Below are 20023 nucleotides of genomic sequence, written 5' to 3'. Positions count from 1 at the left end.
TGATTTAGCAGATAATCTAGACTAATATAAGAAACTATAAATTAATTCAGATTACAATCTGGCCTTGTACAATGATCGTCTACTCTCCTCCTCTGCAGACATTTACAAACTAGGTAAAAAACCTTGAGATTAACCTGAGAAAAATCTAAGATTGCATAGGAAAAATCGTATGATTAATAGCAGGTATTTCGGGACTGCACGGGAAACTGTTTTATTCCCAGATTGAATGTAACTAGGCCTTCCAATTACGTCCACATTTGCGAACTCCTATAAATACACGCATAACTTGCGAGTAGGTTTTATACAAGGTCTCATTAAGACCCAATCATGTACATGGTGAGACTTGGGCATGTGTTTAAGGGCGCCCTGTAAGATCTGTCTTAACATAAATCATGTCATATTATCCACACAAGAAACAGATTAAAATTTAATTGTCATAATTAGCGATATTTTGCTTTGATTTGGCAACATTCATATAAAAACAAAGCTCATTAACTGTAGAGAATGTTTTCAAACATTCGAATAATGAGATGTCCGGTTTTCCAATTTTACAAATTTGTTCTTCTTTAAATAACTTTATTAAGGAGTTTTATGCCGATATTAAATAGAATCTCTAACATGTGCCAACAGAAACAGAAGGGACAAACATAATTAATCGTAAAAAAACATAATCAAACTGAATAAAAAGTTAGGACAATATCACATGTAAACTACAAAGCGCACACAATGAAATAAAAAAGAAATTGAAACTTTAGAATCCATTATTTTCACCGAAGCAACCTTTTCAATAATCATAAAAATGTCCTCAGTCACATTAAGACTAATCAGTGATTTTCCGTGATGTTTATAAATAATCAACACGATATGTGAATTACACCACGATTCGTTGATCATAATTAAGATTTCAATACATGTCATCTAATTGGATCCGTTTTGCCTCCAGATAGTTGATTAATAGCGACTAATTTAAGGAAAGTGTATTTGCGAACAGAATTTTATAAGAGACCGCTTCTTTACGGATGGACCATGCTTGCTGTGAAATTGAATAACTTCCATGAAATAAAGTCATGGGTCTCTGAATAAAGCTATTAATTTGTAACCTGGGGCTTCTCGGCACATCGCGGTTTTTCACATGATCATTGTGAAATCACATTATTGGGAGCACGTGTGATATTTTCTTGACAAACATTCAAAACGATAATTTGGTTGTGTGCTTGCTACCGAAGGTTCGACCCCATGTCAGTATATATATACTGTACTAACGTACACTTGTACTAACGTTCTACTGACACCTTCTCATCTCTTCCCACACAGCTTACTCCTGTCATATCCTCCTACGTAGGGGGAAATGACAAGTATAGCCTCTGTGTTAAGAGAATGTATTGTCATTAGCGCGTCAGTATCTTAATGAAGCTCTGTGGGTGTCATCAAACTGTCATTAAAACAAAATGGTTACCACAAAATTGTTAAAAGCGTAAGTTGCTATACGCCAAAGCAAAAAAAATATCTTCAGTGTGATCATAAGTCATTTTCAAAAAAGGTGTGTGTGTGTGTGTGTGTGTGTGTGTGTGTGTGTGTGTGTGTGTGTGTGTGTGTGTGTGTGTGTGTGTGTGTGTGTGTGTGTGTGTGTGTGTGTGTGTGTGTGTGTGTGTGTGTGTGTGTGTGTGTGTGTGTGTGTGTGTGTGTGTGTGTGTGTGTTGGGGATGGGGGGGGGGGGTCGTCCGGATTAAAATGCAATTTTTTTAAGAAAAATGATTGGACCGAAACGTTACTAACGTTATCAAACCTAGGTTGCAAACAGTCGCCAAAATACAACAGCATTCAACACATCTAACCAGTTTAGAAGCTGCCATTCACCCTTGATGATGACGTCATTATTTTTCAAGATGACGTCTTTCCTTTTGAGGTGCTTCTCTTCCGACAGACACCAGGGTGCTGTTGTACAAAACAACATTAGCGCTAAGGCTACCTTAAGTCAATGTTGAAGTATGGGAATTACGGTCTCCTTGGAGCTGAGATCTCTTTGTACTACGACACCCCGGACCTAGATTTTCGAAGCTCTTTTACCGCCAAGATTTTCAGAACTTAATGCTAATACATGGCACTTATGACTATCTTAGCGCAATGGGAGCTTCGGAAATCTTGGCCCTGATTCGGTATTTACAACGACGTTACAATTGTAACTGAATTAGACACGTTTCAAATTGGAATCTGTTACTGGAATAGGATGTTCCAGATACAAAACACTCAATACCTCTACAACTGATTGTAATTTATATCTGAGACTTTATTTCAGGTATATACTTACCGATGGCTTTGCCAATGAACACTCCTCCATTTTCCCGGAAACAGTTGTGGCTGAGGTTAAGTTCCCGAAGTGTCTTGGATTTCTGAAGAAGAATGGATTCAATGAATATACTGTAAAATATATTTTTGTAATATCTAAATTGGAATACTGCCAACTCCGATTCTTACACATGGTCCCTAACACGTCGACATTTGGCCTTACTTTTTCGAGTCAGACCTCAGCTTTAAAACCTACATAAAGAACCTTACGACAAAGAATGCAAATCTCCTTAATTGCCACCGGCGATTTCCATTGCTGATGGTCAACAGAAACGAAAACTCTCACGTTAACGTATATGACAGACTTCATTTGATATCAGAGTGCAGTGAGTGAGCTGGATTTTATGTTATGTTTAGGAATAGTCCAGTTATATCGCGGCGGGGTACACCTACCCATGTAAAAAAATCGAACCCTGGCCTGAGGCGGGACGTGTGAACGCTGTCACCACAGGGCTATCCTGTCGACATCATAGAGTATGGCATAGTGCAAATATTATAGCACTTTGCTTGACATAGCCGCAATATTTCCCGTGGTCGTTTGTTTTATCACAGAACTTTAGTTAAGTATTTGACAGCTTAGTAAACGTTGGCCATATGTACTGGGTCCTCTAGGCTTATGTCCAGATGGAATCAATGTGAGAGGCCCCTTTCCTTATTTACCTGAAATCGCTGCTGAAAGCAGAGTGCTTATAAATGTCACCTTTATTATGACCATGTGGCCATGAATCACTATGAAATAAATAGAGACTATGCTATGTGATAACATGCACAAGGCCCATCAGAGGTATTCGTACAAAACAGGGACCTGCCTCATGCTTGACGCAGATGCAACACATCTGGAAATATCCTACACCTGTTCATAAACTTATCCGAGGCCCTGAATGTTGTAACCAGGACTGTATATATACTGGACAAAATTAGTTAGGGATATATCCCTAACTTCTTTGTCCAGTATATCTTGGGAGGAAGAGTTGCTCTGTTGAGAATGACATGGAACCAAAAATCTTATGTGTACTTTGTTGTAATCGCCATAACAATGCTCTCGTTCACTCGTGTTTCAATGAGGAATGACATACCAGACAACTCTTCCAAACTGATCGAACCTGTCAGAATTCATCATGGTCGAAGGTCACGCTCCAAGATAATCATAATGCCATATCTCACGACAATAAGCGTCACTGTCCACCGTGCATGTTAGAATACAGTCGTTATGGTCCAAATACCGTTGCAGAGCATGACCAGAAATGACAAGAGCGTAATACCGGACTCAATAATATCCTTGAACATATTATGTGAAACACTATCGAGTGTCTTTTGGTGCTTTTTCATCTTCTAGAAAAGCGACGCTAGGGCACGGGATCAGCTAACCTTATCAAATATTGTAATGTTAGCAGACAGTGTACGAGATGGTGTGCCGGGCTCAGGGGAGGATACCATCCCTATATATCATCTGTGATAATTTAGCCTTCATCCCGTTGGTCTAGAGTTCGGATGGGCTACAGTCACGCACACATGTCATCATGCAATGTCCAGTCTGGCCAAACATGATCAACTGTTTTTGATCGCTTCAGGGTTGTAAAGCCATTGATACTTCTCATGTGGTAGGTCATACAATGTTCAGTACTAAACAAAGCGTGACGGCACTGGCCGTGAACGTTAGATTGCTTCTCAAAGGAAGAACTGGCACAGTACTATAACTCAGCAGCGTAATGATAAAAACTGCTGTTCCTTCGAGACTTGTCTCTTGGGACCTGGTGTGAGGTTCATGCTACGGAGTTGGATATTGGCACTAGTGTAGGTGTTGGACTGCCTGGTCTTGTGGGAGCCACTAGCATTTGTCGTGATTCCCAGTAGTGAAGGTTCTTGATCGTTAACAATGAGTACAAATAGACGCCGACAAGCACAGGGTATGGTAACGTGTAAAGGAATATTGTTCGTGGATAGAAGTTCCCCTTGGGCAATTGATTACATTTAGTGATAGCTTTGTGGTTGACCTGTCACATGGAAATGCCGACACGTGTTTTTATCACACACGGTCTGTCTGGTATTCTCATGGTGAGTACCACCATGTACCTGGAATATTGTGAAGTGCGGCGTCAAAGAACACTCGCGGCTATAGCGAGCGAGTTAGCGAGTGAGTGAGTGTGTGAGTGGGTGAGTGAGTGAGTTTAACTAAATGCCCGTTTAACAGATTTAATACCTCAGCATGAAAGTTCATTGAGGAAAGAAAGCCGGAAGTGATCTATGCCTGAGACATTAGCCACTTGGGTGAAACTTAGCAGCGCGTGAATGGCGCCGACGATTCCAGCAACAAGCTCGGGGCGAAACGGGAGTCGAACGACTATACATCTAATATTTTAAGGCTCAGTCATTGTGATGCAAATGAAAAATAAAAGCGACATTGACCCTAGTGCTGCCATTCACAGCCATCAAGTGAGAGATGGAATGAGTTACGAATGGGGATAACCCGGTAATGTCACTTGAAGCAACAGAACAGTGTAACCCAGCAATAACCCAGTAATGTCACTTGAAGCAACAGAACAGTGTAACCCAGCAATAACCCAGTAATGTCACCTGGGACAACAGAACAATGTAACCCAGCAATAACCCAGTAATGTCACCTGGGACAACAGAACAATGTAACCCAGCAATAACCCAGTAATGTCACCTGGGACAACAGAACAATGTAACCCGGCAATAACCCAGTAATGTCACTTGGGCAACAGAACAATGTAACCCGGCAAAAAAATAACCCAGTAATGTCACCTAGGGCAACAGAACAATGTAACCCAACAATAATCCAGTAATGTCACGATGCAGGACACAAGAAAACACCTTCATTGTTCCCCAGGCCTCCGTCGAAACGAACGAACACTTTACCCACCAAACTCCACTACAGTCCCTAATCCTGCTGAATCAGTTAGAGTACATACTCTGTAAGTATAAATTATTCACATGTATAGTTAATCATTGTTATTCCGGATTATTGAAGGATTACATATGTCAAGGGAGGAGATGAAGCTTCATGACCCCGGGAGAATTTTCACCGAAACTTTGACGGTTAATTTGTATTCATTGACATATATATGTTCTGTAATTGATCTTCATTATGAAGAGTCCAATAGTAGATCCATAAAACACATGTCACGTGATCTACCATAGAGCAATATTTTCTATTGCCATTTAGAAATATTTGGAAATGCTGCTAACTGAATTTGGCCAAATTGACAGTATTAACAATATTGACTATCACAGAACTGTTACAGCAAAAACCTTCATCGAACAAATACGAAAGGATATTGTGTTGAGGTGTGTCTAACAACAAGTGTTCAAACGGATTCGTCTCATGACTGACTAAATTAACGTCAAGACCCGAGGCTAGGTTTGCCAAAGGACCCATAAAAGGACGTTCTTCATCTTGTAACCTATCTCCTAAGAGTCATGCCGGTATGGTTTCTTGTTACAACGTCAACTACAGGGCAATTACTCGGGACTCTAGAGGATGGATTGGAAGTATTAAGTACCAAAGGCACATAGTGCCACTGCCGCATTGTTCTGGTTCCCTAAGTATAGCTGACCCTTATTGATTGTGAACAGTCTTCAAGGAGAACACGATGTGCGTGACTTCAGCTTAACAAATACAGAGGATGAACTGGTGATTCTGTTGTCGTGACGCTTTGATATAGTGTTTCAATTCCGTACTGTTTAACAATCAAGTTTGAGTGAGTAAGTGAGTGGGTGAGTGAGCTGTGTTTAAAGCTGATTTGTGTTGCAGTTATTTCACGGCGGCCTCGCTTGACGTGCGAAGAAAGCCATAGTTAGGGAATAACCTGTACAAAAACTACCGTGCAAATATAGATAAAGGCGAGTCTTATATAGAGTATGTATGTATGTATGTATGTATGTATGTATGTATGTATGTATGTATGTATGTATGTATGTATGTAATTATGTATGTATGTATGTATGTATGTATGTGTGTGTGTGTGTGTGTGTGTGTGTGTGTGTGTGTGTGTGTGTATGTATGGATGGATGGATGGATGTATGGATGTATGTATGGATGGATGGATGCATGTACGCGTGTGTATATGTAAATGCGTGTTTATGTACGAAAATGCGTGTGTATGTATCCTCGCCGTCGGACTTCACTCAACAAGATCGACGAGCTGCATGATGTAGAGCTAGAGGACATTTCTAAAGACGTAGCCGGTCTTAATTCCGGAACACATCGCTTCTCATGATGGCCATAACCCCAGAGCATGTCGCTTAGTTTACATGCTAGGACCAGTCGTGTGATAATCAAGGAAATGTCATACTGCATCATGTTCCCACTGACTCTTGCGATGGGGTAAACAATAATAAATAAGTCTTATAATGCGCTTATCTCCATGCAACAAAGCATGCTCAAAGCGCTAACCCACTGGTAATCATTATTACCCCGGATCACCCAACTTGCCTGTTAGACGCTCTAAGGTTATACTCACGTGGTTTTTTCTCACCGGGTACCCGTTTTCAGCTGGGTGAACACAGCCAATGTTTGAACAAACTCACTTGCCTAAGGTGAGACCATGTGTTTCACATGTGCTTCGTTGTGGGGCAGGACCGACGTCTTAGAAACTCACAGGAGTCAAACCGCCCAACACGGGCTAGCCTTGTGGTTGAAGCTTGCACTCCAGTTCGACAACCCACATGGGTGCAATGTGTGATTCAGATAAAGTAAACTATACTTTGACACATACTTGATCCACATGAATGGAAGTATTTGAAATACTGCTAAATTACTTTAATAACGTCTACTTACTGTATATTTAATTGCCTATGGAGTTCAGTGGTTATAAAAAACTAGAATTACAAAAATAGTGGTCCCAGTGGCTTGGTTATGGCGGTAGTTAAGATGAATGCTCAGGAGATAGAACAGGAGTAGTTAAAATGAACTATTGTCATTAAAATTTTAATGTCAATTTTGGGACATTGGGGATATTTCAATATTAGCAAGGGAATGGTCACATCACTATATTTAATTAACCATTAATATTAGATACATCTCCATCAATACGGGACAATTTTATTGCCTCAAATGCACATTAATGACTAAATGTTTTGTGTCAAGTGTAACCGTCGTTTGTTCATTTGTTTGCTGTCTAATGTAGCATATAGTAATATACCAGCGATATGACTGCTGTCTGTAAAACATAGCAGGACCAGGACCGACTTCTGACACCGTGGCATCGATTTACAGTATATTTGGATTCGATGACATGGATGAACCATCAACCAGAGAGCTTGACCACCCGATCCGATTAGTTACGTCAAGCTTGGGCTTCTAAAGTCCTGTTCCGGCCCTGGTCTACACGCGTTCATGGGTATTGTACTCCAGAAATAAACCCGGTGGTGGTGTAGGTTTTTGTTTTTGCTTTGTTTGTTTGTTGTTTAACGCTTCACTAGTCAACATTCTGGCTCTATGGCGGCGTTAAATAATCAAGTCTGGACAACCCAGTGATCAGCAGTATGAGCATCGATCTACGCATTTGGGATGCGATGACATGTGTCAGCCAATTCAGCGATCCCTGTTACCACACTTTCCCGTAAGTCGTCTTTTACAAGCAAGGGCTGGTGAAGACCAATTCTAACCCGGATCTTCACGGGTGACTTATTATAAATATTTAATGTAGAGGTCAAATTCGATTTAGTTAAATTACACCATATCATGTTTTTCTTAGGAAGATAACTTCCATTATCAGTGGAATATATTATAACATATTTCTGTAAAGGACTGAAATACTATCATCACGACAAAAGGTTCTGTAATATATCTGACCGTTTGATATTACTGAGGCAGTGATATCCGATATCCAGTTATACAACATTATGCGCTTCTCGTGTGTTTTCATGTATTTTAATTAACAGGAAGACTAGTTCCATATCTGGTAACATCAGCTGTAACATACCTAAACCAGGGTCTGAAATACTATTATCACAACAACACATTCTGTAATTACTGATGCTGCGTCATATAGGGAGATAGGAAATCGCTGACATCATATTCTACATAGGCGACGTAACATTCACAGGAAGAAAAGATATTATAATATTCCGGAAAACAGGAAAATAACAACCTTTGTCACATTTTGTAACTACCAAGATATTATATTTCCAATACGTATGCCGTGCGCGTTATTGGGGATCACACAAGAAGGCAACCAGGGACGGGGTCACGTATTTCCGGGAAAAGTAAATTCTAACTGTCTGTGGAAGGGAGGGAACCAAACAGCATCAGGACAATTATCTTTCAGAGTTGAGATTCTTCACACAATAATTGCACAAGTCTTGATTTACTAAGTGACATTTTGCAAGTCGTGTTGACATACACTATGACAGGTAGACTCTCTAGGTCGATAGACGTCGGGCTGAGGGGAAGCTCGTGTCAAATCGGTAAAACTCTCGCGTAACGCTGACGACACTCATAGACATTACTTACACAAGGGGATGGTTGCGTTGAAACAACGTTGACGTCATCGGTGACCAGGGATGGTACACTATCGCTTAAAAGAAAGTGCTATTTAATCCATTAACTGTAAATAGTTTGTAGTCCACGTCGTTTACGGTGACGCTGGATACGATTAGGGTGAAAATCGACATAATACATAGTTGAGTTTTGGAACCACGTTCTTAGTATCCCGCCACTGATCCACCGTGATGAAGTTTCGATAATGGTTGTGTTCTATTTCAGTAAATTCGACATTTAATTGTAAACTTTCATTCCCGGGCATTATATATCAAGCATGCAGATATCCTCATGTTGTAGCATATAGGAACTGACATCTGTAGTCTATTATTTGGGCGTTATCAGTGGCCGACTGAAGGTGAGAATCCCTTCCGTTGCCATGTTGCCGTTGGCCTAATTATGACGAGCTCAAGAAATACTTAACTCAAGATTTGACCTTTGTTTTATATGCATGGTTTTGGTTTGATGTGCATTACAGACAATATGTTTTCGTGATTCATATTGGTAATAAATTAAATACTACACACTAGAAACGTGAATCTTCGCTCCGTCATGTCATGAGATTCCTTTTGTTTCGGTAAAATGGCATCCGGCGGAATGAGGATGGTATTATTTCTTTCATTGAATGATATGATAGTTGTATTATTTCCCCAACTTTCCATTCAGATGCCCAGCGGTCCATTCCAAGATGCGATCGTAAGTTTGTGTTGAAGTAAGGGAGTTGCGATCTCAGTGGCGCTGCTGTGGAAGAGGAGGCTACTTGATGAACCTATACCCAGTACAGTGCTCATTATATCGTGGATTCGAACATGCGGATCCTCACAAATACCTTTGTCCATACGGCCATTCGCGATCAGTCGTATATGAATAACTTATGGATTAACTGACTGATTTAGAAAATGCTCCGCAATAATGTATATTGTCACCATAAAAGAGCAACGGTCAGACCTGGTTTGCCCCATTAGCTCTACTGAAATGGGGAGGGAGAATGTCGCCGTTGAGATCTGCGCCCCTTTGATTTTTAGACGTATCATCGTAGGCACATATCCTCCATTCGCCCGTATTATGTTTTCAGTAACCATCGCCAGGTAAAAGGAAGGCTATCATCACTCGGATAATTTCTCACGTCAAACTAACATGCTCTCATGTAGCCACTATGTCGCTGAAATGAGCTTTCTTTGCCCAAGTGTCTTAAGTACGGGATATATTGTCGTGCACAGACAAAAAAACGCACCTTCATCACCAAGTATAAAACGGCACCTTTTTCAAACTCCTAGATTTCATCATCTTTTCACTTCACCTTTTACAAGATCAAACGCAGAAAAATTACAACAATACAAAATGAAAATGAGATTGTAAGGAGTAATTTTATTTTATTTTTTTCCTTTTGTGATGTTCGCACCAAGGGTAAGCAAGCCTATGTTATTACACACTTAATCCATAAACAGTGAAAATATCATTAGTTCCCATGGATACGAAAGAGGTTCCCTTTCATGTCCCACAACGCTGTAACCAAGGAGAAGTGATATAATAAACTTCTCGTAACGGGATCATTAACGGTTAATGCTAAGTATCAAAGCCAATTAGAAACCCAATATACCCACAGGGTGTATCGGTTGTTATGGTGTTGCATTCCTGTATTGGAAATTTGAACATAATATAGATAAGCGAAGACGAACTCGACTACTGTCATCTCCACGTAACGTCAAGATATTACAGATATCCTATTCAAAGCAGCGCTGACATAATGCCACTTACTTCCAACGTTCAACAAAGCCTTATCTCCACACGGTAACATACAAATATATTGGATAGCAGTTGTTGAATTGGAACGCTAAGTTCATATATATTACCCGAGTAGAGGATTGCATTCAGTTGAACCGCGTGTCGCTTTTGTCTACCTTGACAGAATCAGATTTTGTTCCATTGCAAGTGAAAAATATATTTTTATCAAAGTATGATGAAGGAATAATTTTATTTATAAGTGTAGAAGCGCATTTGTATACTCTATATAACTTAGGACACTCTTCGAGGTGGAAGAAAAATTACTGAGGAACCGAACGTTAGCTTGTCTTGGGTTAACCTTACCCTATTGCGTTGTGCTGGCAGAGTTACGATAGTAAATGGTACGTTGTCTACTTGAGATAAATTTGATTTTATATTTGCATATTTTATATTTAAACACTCTTAATATAGACAAGTGAATACAGTAGTTAGAACAGCTGATTAACGTGATTGGGTGGTCAGGCCAAGTTGGGGGAAACCTGTGATTCGAACCGACCTTCGCAGCTTTCTAACATGCACGAGTAAGCGACACAATCAAAGGAGTCGACTTAAAGCTACACAATACCACACAGTAATGCGCGCGGATTCTAAATTCTGCGGAGCTCAAATGCAATAAAATTACACGTGGCGGAGGATATAAGTATTATCATCTTACCTCACACATAAATGTCGTTTTCTGACTGTCTGAAAGCTCTTCTGTTATTTTCAATGTACCCCGCTGCGAAAAGCAACTCATTCGGAATTACGCATGAAGCACGGATATTACAGATGTTTAGCGAATGCAAATCGATGCAAGGGAGATAACACTAAATCTGTTCTTCCATGTGTCCTCTGCAAAATCTAGCTATGGCTACGAGAAGATTTGCCTCGAATTCCAATAAGTAAATTTTGTCAAAACGTTCCAATTTAGTCTCCGTGAATATCACGAAGGGGAATTACACCGCGGCGACTTCACAAAGGCAGCAAGATATACATTTCGAATCGTTTGATTCACACACGTTGGCCTATGCTTGCGATCGGATACCCATGCTTCAAACAGTTTCAAATTAACATTGACGTGTTCGGTGAGATAAATACGTTGTTCACTGGTGCGTTTCAGATGTTGACCTAAGGTAGCATTTAGAACTAACCAAGGGCAGGAAACACTGAACGCACTCACATACAACTTGAGTGATGTGTTCAATACTTACGAACAAAAAATCTAATGTAGATACACAAAAATCCATTGCGGTCACATCGATTTCCGGAAATGGGGAGAAACAAACAAAACACGTTACCTGCCTTATAGTCAATTATTATCATAGCTGATGTCCGAACATTTCTTTGATCTCGTATCATGTGCAGCCATGTGTAATATAGATAATCAAGTTAGCTGTGTATAGACAATCAGCGTTTGATCAATAAGATATGTGGAGGAAACATCCTGTCTCACCTGAACCATCTCACTGATGAAGTACGCATCATTCTCTTGGAAATCGTTCCCTGCAAAGACAACATGCTATTTGTTAGAACCTGTAGGCATTTGTACTACATGACAAAAGTTTGATGACTGGAGGGCAAATCATATTTTAGGATTTATGTGATAACACAAGCATTTTGTTTATCCGATCGACCTGTGCTTGGTGGCACTGACAGTACGTTACACGCTAACTATTTCCGTGCGTTTTATGTTAATGACTGACTTCGCCAGCATATGGTGTTGTTGTGAGGACATACAAATTCATGTTGCTATGGTTTGATTTTCTGTTGTTTAAGGCCACGCCTAGGAATATTCAAGCGGCATGGCGGTGGTCTGAAAACAATGGAGCCTATACCAGACAATCCGGTGATCAACATCATAAGCACCGATTTTAAGCCATTACGATCCCGATAGGCGACAAGCATGGGTCGGTGATGGTCAGTTCTGACCCGGATGTGGACGAGTGAAACCGTATTGGAATACATGCTGAACTGTTGGACAAGAGAAGTGTACACTTGAAAATTGTGACCAAAAGAGTGTTATCAAGAACAATTCCGAAATAAAGTACGCCTAAATATGCATGTGGCAATCGCATCAAATACATTACCTTTGAATATACATGTATCATTGCTAATTTTTCACAAATTTCTTTATGTGGTCTTTCACTTTGTTTCTGCTTGCTTCTCTAGTATAGTAGTATCTTGTTTCCAAGTTGTGTTGATAGATGCTCATGATGTCAATCACTGGACTATCTGGTCAAGATTCTATGCACATATGTCGCTCTGTGACACGTGTAGGTGTGAACGCAACTTATTGTCCTTCGACAGACGTTAGGTTTAGTCTATGGGAGCCAGACATTTTCCTTATGTGATGTGTCTGTGGATGTTAATAATCATTGTCTATCAAGCACGACCATGCACTTGGACGTTGAGACGAGTGTATGTTGAGCTGATTACGGGCGGGTTCTGCTGTATTTGATATTGCACAGTGCGTCATTCCAGAGTGCGTCATTCCAGAGTGCGTCACTGCAGAGTGCGTCATTGCAGAGTGCGTCACTGCAGAGTGCGTCATTGCAAAGTGCACGATTTGCCCCGGACCGTACCTACCGTCTACCAACGTCGGTGTATCATTTGCACGTCTTCAAGTCCACTTACCCGATATATTGAGCTTAACAATGGACGTGTTTCGGACAAGAGAGTTGGCGATAATTTCTGCGCCACCGTCTCTTAAGGCAGTGAACGATAGATTCTGAAAAAATGAAAAACAATATCTTTTGTTACTATGAAATCAATTACCTAAGAGAAAAATATATGCCTGTCTATTATGAAATTGGAATGCAACTAGAGCAGACGTACCCTACTAAAATAGTAGATAGAAATAAACTGTAGCAACGAGATGCAGAAAAATGAAACAGTTTACTGAAAACCGGTTTCAAACCGACAATCATCATTGTACGCACTATATGGTGGACAAAACCAGATACTTTGGATCAGAGCATTGCCAATATCAACGGTGCGCGGTGAATGAACAATTATACCAAACACATTTACCAGCTTAAGTCTTCATATTGTTGAAGAGATAATAAAAATTTCTTGGTACCACTATTTCAAATTACGCAAAAAAATATACACCCATCCCTACCACAACCCCTAACCCATGTGGCTTAATATATACATAGACATACCTACCAGGTCTATAATAGATCTGTTCTCTTGCAACATTTCAACAACATACTTCAGCCCAGCGATTCCAATCTCGTTGCCATGGAGATCAAGCGTATGGACGGTGTTATTTTGCTAAAAATACGATAAAATGTATTGTTAATGAAATTTGATTATGGCTTTTCGAAGTTCAGTGCCTTTTTAAACATAACCTGAAACGTGTACATACACAGATTTCAGATACATGATGGAAATGACGCTGGATGATAAGTTTGGACAACAGGGGTTGTATTCAAGATTCTACTGATGTGTTTTGGTTTTACTGGTCTGAATCAATTATAACAGATCGTGTTTCGCTCATCTAACAACCAGCCACCAATGCCAAGATCGCTTCAACCTTAATGCAAGGACGAAAACATGAAATTTAGTAAATATCGCAAAAACAGTATCTTCACACTATTTATACACATCAGTTAACATGAGCTGGAATGATAATTTACAACGATATGATCACTGCAATCGCCAGATAAACCAGTGATACACATCATGGATGTCGTGCTGCTTAATCTATATGTTGTTTCCTGTGATATGAGCTTATAACGTCTGGATGAGAAAAACACAGTGATTGATATTATGATCAACGTTTTATGGGTACTATGGCAAGACATCAAGCTCATCACTGAGCGAAGTCCGTAAATCGCATTGTCGGTATTAGGTTGTTGGGTATAAGAGTGTCTAGGCCGGCCCAAACACGATTATTCCACGCAAGAATCCTGGGTCCAGTTCCATCAAACAAACTTAGCCCTACGACGACCGTTAGCCAACATGAAAGTAATTTAAGGAGTTACGATCACATTAGCGTTAAGATCGATTTGTGGAACGGGCCCACGCCTTTTGAGGGAAGCACCAGGGATGCTTCAGATATATACGGCCTTCCAGTTGTAGTGGCAGGGTACAGTAGCTCACCTCTATCTGTACTGCGTTGTTACAAATGATAAGTAGCTATAACATCTCTGATACTCCATAAACTTTCTGCATAGAGGCCGAGACACAAAATTCTGCAGATTTAGATACAATACGTCGCCATTAAAAGAAGAGGCATGCGCCTCCAGCTTACGACCACGATGACGACATCGGCTTTCATATATATGGGCGACTTTTCCACAAATGACAGGCTCCTTGTAAGCTTTCTGATCCATAAACGTACATGTATTTCACAGCATTGACGGCAACTGTTGTTTGTCATTGGCCTCGGGATGGTATTGTTTTCGCGTTCCCTTACAAGCACTGGAGCTACCATGTTGAACCATGTTCTGTTGATGTCGAATGTCCCAATCGTGCTACCATTACGATTTGTTGATTCCGCTCATGATGAAGTCGGAATCGCGGAATTACGTATCGCGTTTATCGTTAATGTTTAGAATAAGGGAATCTCAATGTTTAAATATTGTTCCCAAATTTAGGTCCTTTTAACCACGTGACCACACCACTGAAACCGACGAACCAAACCTATTTTGTATGTTAAAACATGTAGGTGAAACGAAACTGGCTCCATGTTGTAAAAGATATAACTGAACAACAGAAAGCAGCCGGCATTGCCGATGAAATATCTAATGGAATGTCCAGTGTAGGGATCGTGTAAAATCCATCATGGTTTGTCGGCCATCGTGGATGGGCTGTTCAAGTATTAACTCGACGAGTAGTCCTCATGTGCGACATGAATGCTTGTTTCATCCTCAGTTCGCCATGACTCATTATGAGTTCATTATCCACAATCGATATGCTGTTGAAGGTCGAGGAACAGCTGTATAATTTGAAATTAAATATGTCCTTCGTTGTTATTTGCATACGTTGAGAATTGATCTACGCATAAGCAACTTATACTGTTATCTAAATGTGTCGCTGGGCAATACCACCCACAGGTCAAGACCGGAGTATGGACAGACAAACCACGTGCAGAAATCAAACAAGTGGAAACATCATAGTTTAGTCAACACTTATGACACATACACAATGACAAAGACAAACACAAGACGCAGCCACAAAGACAATAACATGGCGACACGGGCATAACGACAACGGAAGACACATGACACCACACACAAGGACAGTGACATGAAGACACATTCACAATTACATGACGACACAGGCACAAAGACAATGACATGACGACACAGATACAGCGACAAAAAGTTGACGGAACGACAAATGCATGACGGCACAGACACAATGGCAAAGACATCACACATGAGCATGACAGCACATGCAATAATAAAAATACGCAAATATAATTCTAGTTCTATAGCTGAAAGCTGCTTGAACGTGTGGACTTTTTCGACTGCAAAGGATTCACATATGACGCGAGAAATCTGAGGGAAGTAGGCCTGTATCATTAATTATTACCATGCTGGGTGAATAGCGAACTGCTTGCTCCTCAATTTGGTGCTATGATATATTCTGTTTTTAAATCATAATATAATGAATATATATGGAGATTTTTTTAAAAAAATGGACTCATTAGGAAATATGACAGGAGCAACCTCTGTTGGAAGAGAATGACATGAACTTTGTACTTAAAATGCTCATGAATGAAGGCTTGACCTCGTCACTATTTTGTTTTGTTGGTGTTGCCCACTTATGAAAAAGACGGTGAGCGCACTTCATTTTCACCAAGGTTTCTATGGTCTTTAAGTAAGACAAAGGGGTGTGTGCGTACCCCTTCACTCCACAACCCGCTACCACCCGTCTATTGGATCCGCCTTTGCTCTCCCCTCTTAACCAAATCTTCGTTTCCCAAAACACCTAATAGTTGTGGTTTTACAACGTACACTCTTCATATTACGGCGTATTCAACGTAGCAGATATTCAACTTTGATGTAATAACGTAAAATACACGTACAGTTTGATTTTTCGATGATAACTGAATAATTAATGACGCTATAAAGCCTGCACTGCGAATGAAGACCTAAAATAACTATATATTAGTTCTGACAGCTAAAAAAACACATGTCTCCTGATGAGGATGTCATATTTCGTGTTGAAACGATCATCTTCCGCGATCTTGTTTCGACACCCAGGAGGGTGCCCTCGCTTAACGTACAACTGCAATCATTGTAGAGGGTTTCAAGCTATTACAGAAAGATCTGTAGATTTTTAGATCCCTATGCCAAATGGTCTTTAAGTAAGACAAAGGGGTGTGTGCGTACCCCTTCACTCCACAACCCGCTACCACCCGTCTATTGGATCCGCCTTTGCTCTCCCCTCTTAACCAAATCTTCGTTTCCCAAAACACCTAATAGTTGTGGTTTTACAACGTACACTCTTCATATTACGGCGTATTCAACGTAGCAGATATTCAACTTTGATGTAATAACGTAAAATACACGTACAGTTTGATTTTTCGATGATAACTGAATAATTAATGACGCTATAAAGCCTGCACTGCGAATGAAGACCTAAAATAACTATATATTAGTTCTGACAGCTAAAAAAACACATGTCTCCTGATGAGGATGTCATATTTCGTGTTGAAACGATCATCTTCCGCGATCTTGTTTCGACACCCAGGAGGGTGCCCTCGCTTAACGTACAACTGCAATCATTGTAGAGGGTTTCAAGCTATTACAGAAAGATCTGTAGATTTTTAGATCCCTATGCCAAATGGTCTTTAAGTAAGACAAAGGGGTGTGTGCGTACCCCTTCACTCCACAACCCGCTACCACCCGTCTATTGGATCCGCCTTTGCTCTCCCCTCTTAACCAAATCTTCGTTTCCCAAAACACCTAATAGTTGTGGTTTTACAACGTACACTCTTCATATTACGGCGTATTCAACGTAGCAGATATTCAACTTTGATGTAATAACGTAAAATACACGTACAGTTTGATTTTTCGATGATAACTGAATAATTAATGACGCTATAAAGCCTGCACTGCGAATGAAGACCTAAAATAACTATATATTAGTTCTGACAGCTAAAAAAACGCATGTCTCCTGATGAGGATGTCATATTTCGTGTTGAAACGATCATCTTCCGCGATCTTGTTTCGACACCCAGGAGGGTGCCCTCGCTTAACGTACAACTGCAATCATTGTAGAGGGTTTCAAGCTATTACAGAAAGATCTGTAGATTTTTAGATCCCTATGCCAAATGGCAAAACCTGATATACTTGCAAAATAATGAAAATGTGAGGGAAAACTTCACGTTACTCTCGTGTCACGTGTTCTTCTTTCACTGCCCATCGAGGAAATGGAGTTTCTATAGGGCAACTCCACATTTCGTGTGGGGCAGCGCTAGTACCCTGGGGCCTTGGTCTTCAGCGACCCATGCATGTCGTAAGAGGCGACTAACAGGATCGGGTGGCCATACAAACTAACTTGGCTCACACATGTCATCGTATCCCAACTGAGTCGAACGATGCTCAAGATGCTGATCACTGGGTTGTCTGGTCCAAACTCAATTACTTACAAACTGCCGCCATATTTGTTGAATAACATACCAACCAAGTGAAATGCTTCACAAACAGTAAACGGATGCGTGGGTAAAACCAAGGAAGCTGTATATTGCGGAAGTTGGTAACAACACAGATACAAATGGTACAAATGCAACAAGTCCGGCCGCAAATGACTTGTCCTTGCGATATTTTGCTCATACACACACTAAAACGTTTCATCCCGACCGGTTCAAACAATGATACATGGCGCTAACCTTTGGAACGAACCAGGTCCAGGTATTCCCACGGAACAATGACATTCCATAACACGTCCATATGGAATATGCACATCACAATATGTTCACATGTTAAGCTTCAAATTGCATTCAAGTTTCTATATCTATAACCACATTAACAGGTCAAAATAATTTTCCTCTGTGCCTAGGGAAACGTAGAAACCCCTCTGATTTAAAGTCAGTGCTGTTGACAAGTTATAGGTTGGTTAGTTGTTTTGAAGGAAGAAAAAAGAAACGTATCCCTCTAAGGGAGCTGAGAATAATAAAAAGAAAACATTAGGTGCACACTACTCACATCTGCGATCTCGGAAAATTACCCATCAATAATACAGTGCCTCGTAATCAGTCGAGTTGAAGAGCAAGTCGCTTACGTCACAGAAATGACCATTGTCCATCATAAGACCGTTACTTCGGAATCACGTAAGCCGATCGACGAATCAACCCGAAAAGTTGTGAATGAAACGCTAATGACCGGCGTACTTGATCGCCTACAGTGAAACTGTCGGTATGCACGAATGGTGTCTATGAGTGCACCGAGGCGATTATAGACAACACTGTAGATGTGGACGTGGTCGGTCATGCAGTAACAGTCGTCTGCACTAACTGGCATTGGCATAGTACCAGAAGACAATATGTCAGAAACATGCCTTAAAGGTCAACAGGACATGAACTTTATAAGCCAAAGGCGACGTGTTCTTTGATACTGCATATGACACACTTGATTACCTTCGTCTGAGGATGCAGACAAATCGATGTTGTCTCCGCTATGACATATTGATGCGCTTACTCGCAATGAAATGTCGTGTCTTACATTGTGTAAGCAGACGCGCGGCATGATTTAATGGCCTGAAGAACCATCCTGCACATTGCTGGAGACAGAATGTGTTTAATCTATCAGCAGTTTGAGGCGTGCAGTTCATTCTGATTAATGAACCAGAGTTCAGCAGCATTTCAATAGGAATCAATTTGCATTTGTTTCAAGTCACTAAATTAATATGTGTAAGCGTTTCTAAAACGAATTGAGTTACGCACTGCATTAAACTGTGTTGATTGTATTGAAATCGTGACTTACATGATTACAGCTAATCGGGTTTGAGTGTGTAAAGCGAGAGTGCTTCAGTAAGTGATATCCTGGGTATTTTAGATTTTCATCCGCTCCAAGCCTCCATCATCATCACCATCATCATCATCATCATCATCATCATCATCATCATCATGTTTGAGTGAAAGGTAAATTAGCCGCATAAATCACAACCATGTTGTCAAACCATCACTGTCGGTCTCTACACAGATAAAATCGATAGTTTGGCTGTGCGATTATTTAATTTTTGTATTTGACTGGTTGTTGATTGGTGGTTGTTCGTGCACGGCAATAGAGTTAACTCTGTAACTCTCACAACATATTGATGTATGCTAAAATACAGCCTCCAGGATCAAACTGTTTCATAAGGAAGGTTTCTTTACTTATTCATGCTTGGGAATTCCCTGGGGTTTTCCCAAGTGATTTCAACGTCATTTCAAGGACAAGGCCTCGTGTA

The 20023-nt window shown here is 40.4% G+C and overlaps 1 protein-coding gene across 3 annotated transcripts in view; it reads right to left on the bottom strand.

Annotated features, from left to right (window-relative positions):
• The window catches only part of LOC137274455 (leucine-rich repeat-containing protein 74A-like), a 59694-nt gene that overhangs the window by 14138 nt on the left and 25533 nt on the right, over positions 1–20023 (bottom strand). For all 3 annotated transcript variants that reach the window (XM_067807645.1, XM_067807643.1, XM_067807644.1), the window contains 4 exons: positions 13784–13891; positions 13250–13343; positions 12069–12118; positions 2309–2390 (listed from right to left, as the gene is read on the bottom strand). In XM_067807645.1, the coding sequence (XP_067663746.1) occupies positions 2309–2390; positions 12069–12118; positions 13250–13343; positions 13784–13891 (334 nt within the window). The remainder of the gene's footprint in view (positions 1–2308; positions 2391–12068; positions 12119–13249; positions 13344–13783; positions 13892–20023) is intronic.

Source organism: Haliotis asinina, chromosome 2 (genome assembly GCF_037392515.1).
Source record: "Haliotis asinina isolate JCU_RB_2024 chromosome 2, JCU_Hal_asi_v2, whole genome shotgun sequence".
In the NCBI taxonomy this organism is placed as follows: Eukaryota; Metazoa; Mollusca; class Gastropoda; order Lepetellida; family Haliotidae; genus Haliotis; species Haliotis asinina.
This window is presented reverse-complemented; position numbering and strand designations above follow the sequence as displayed.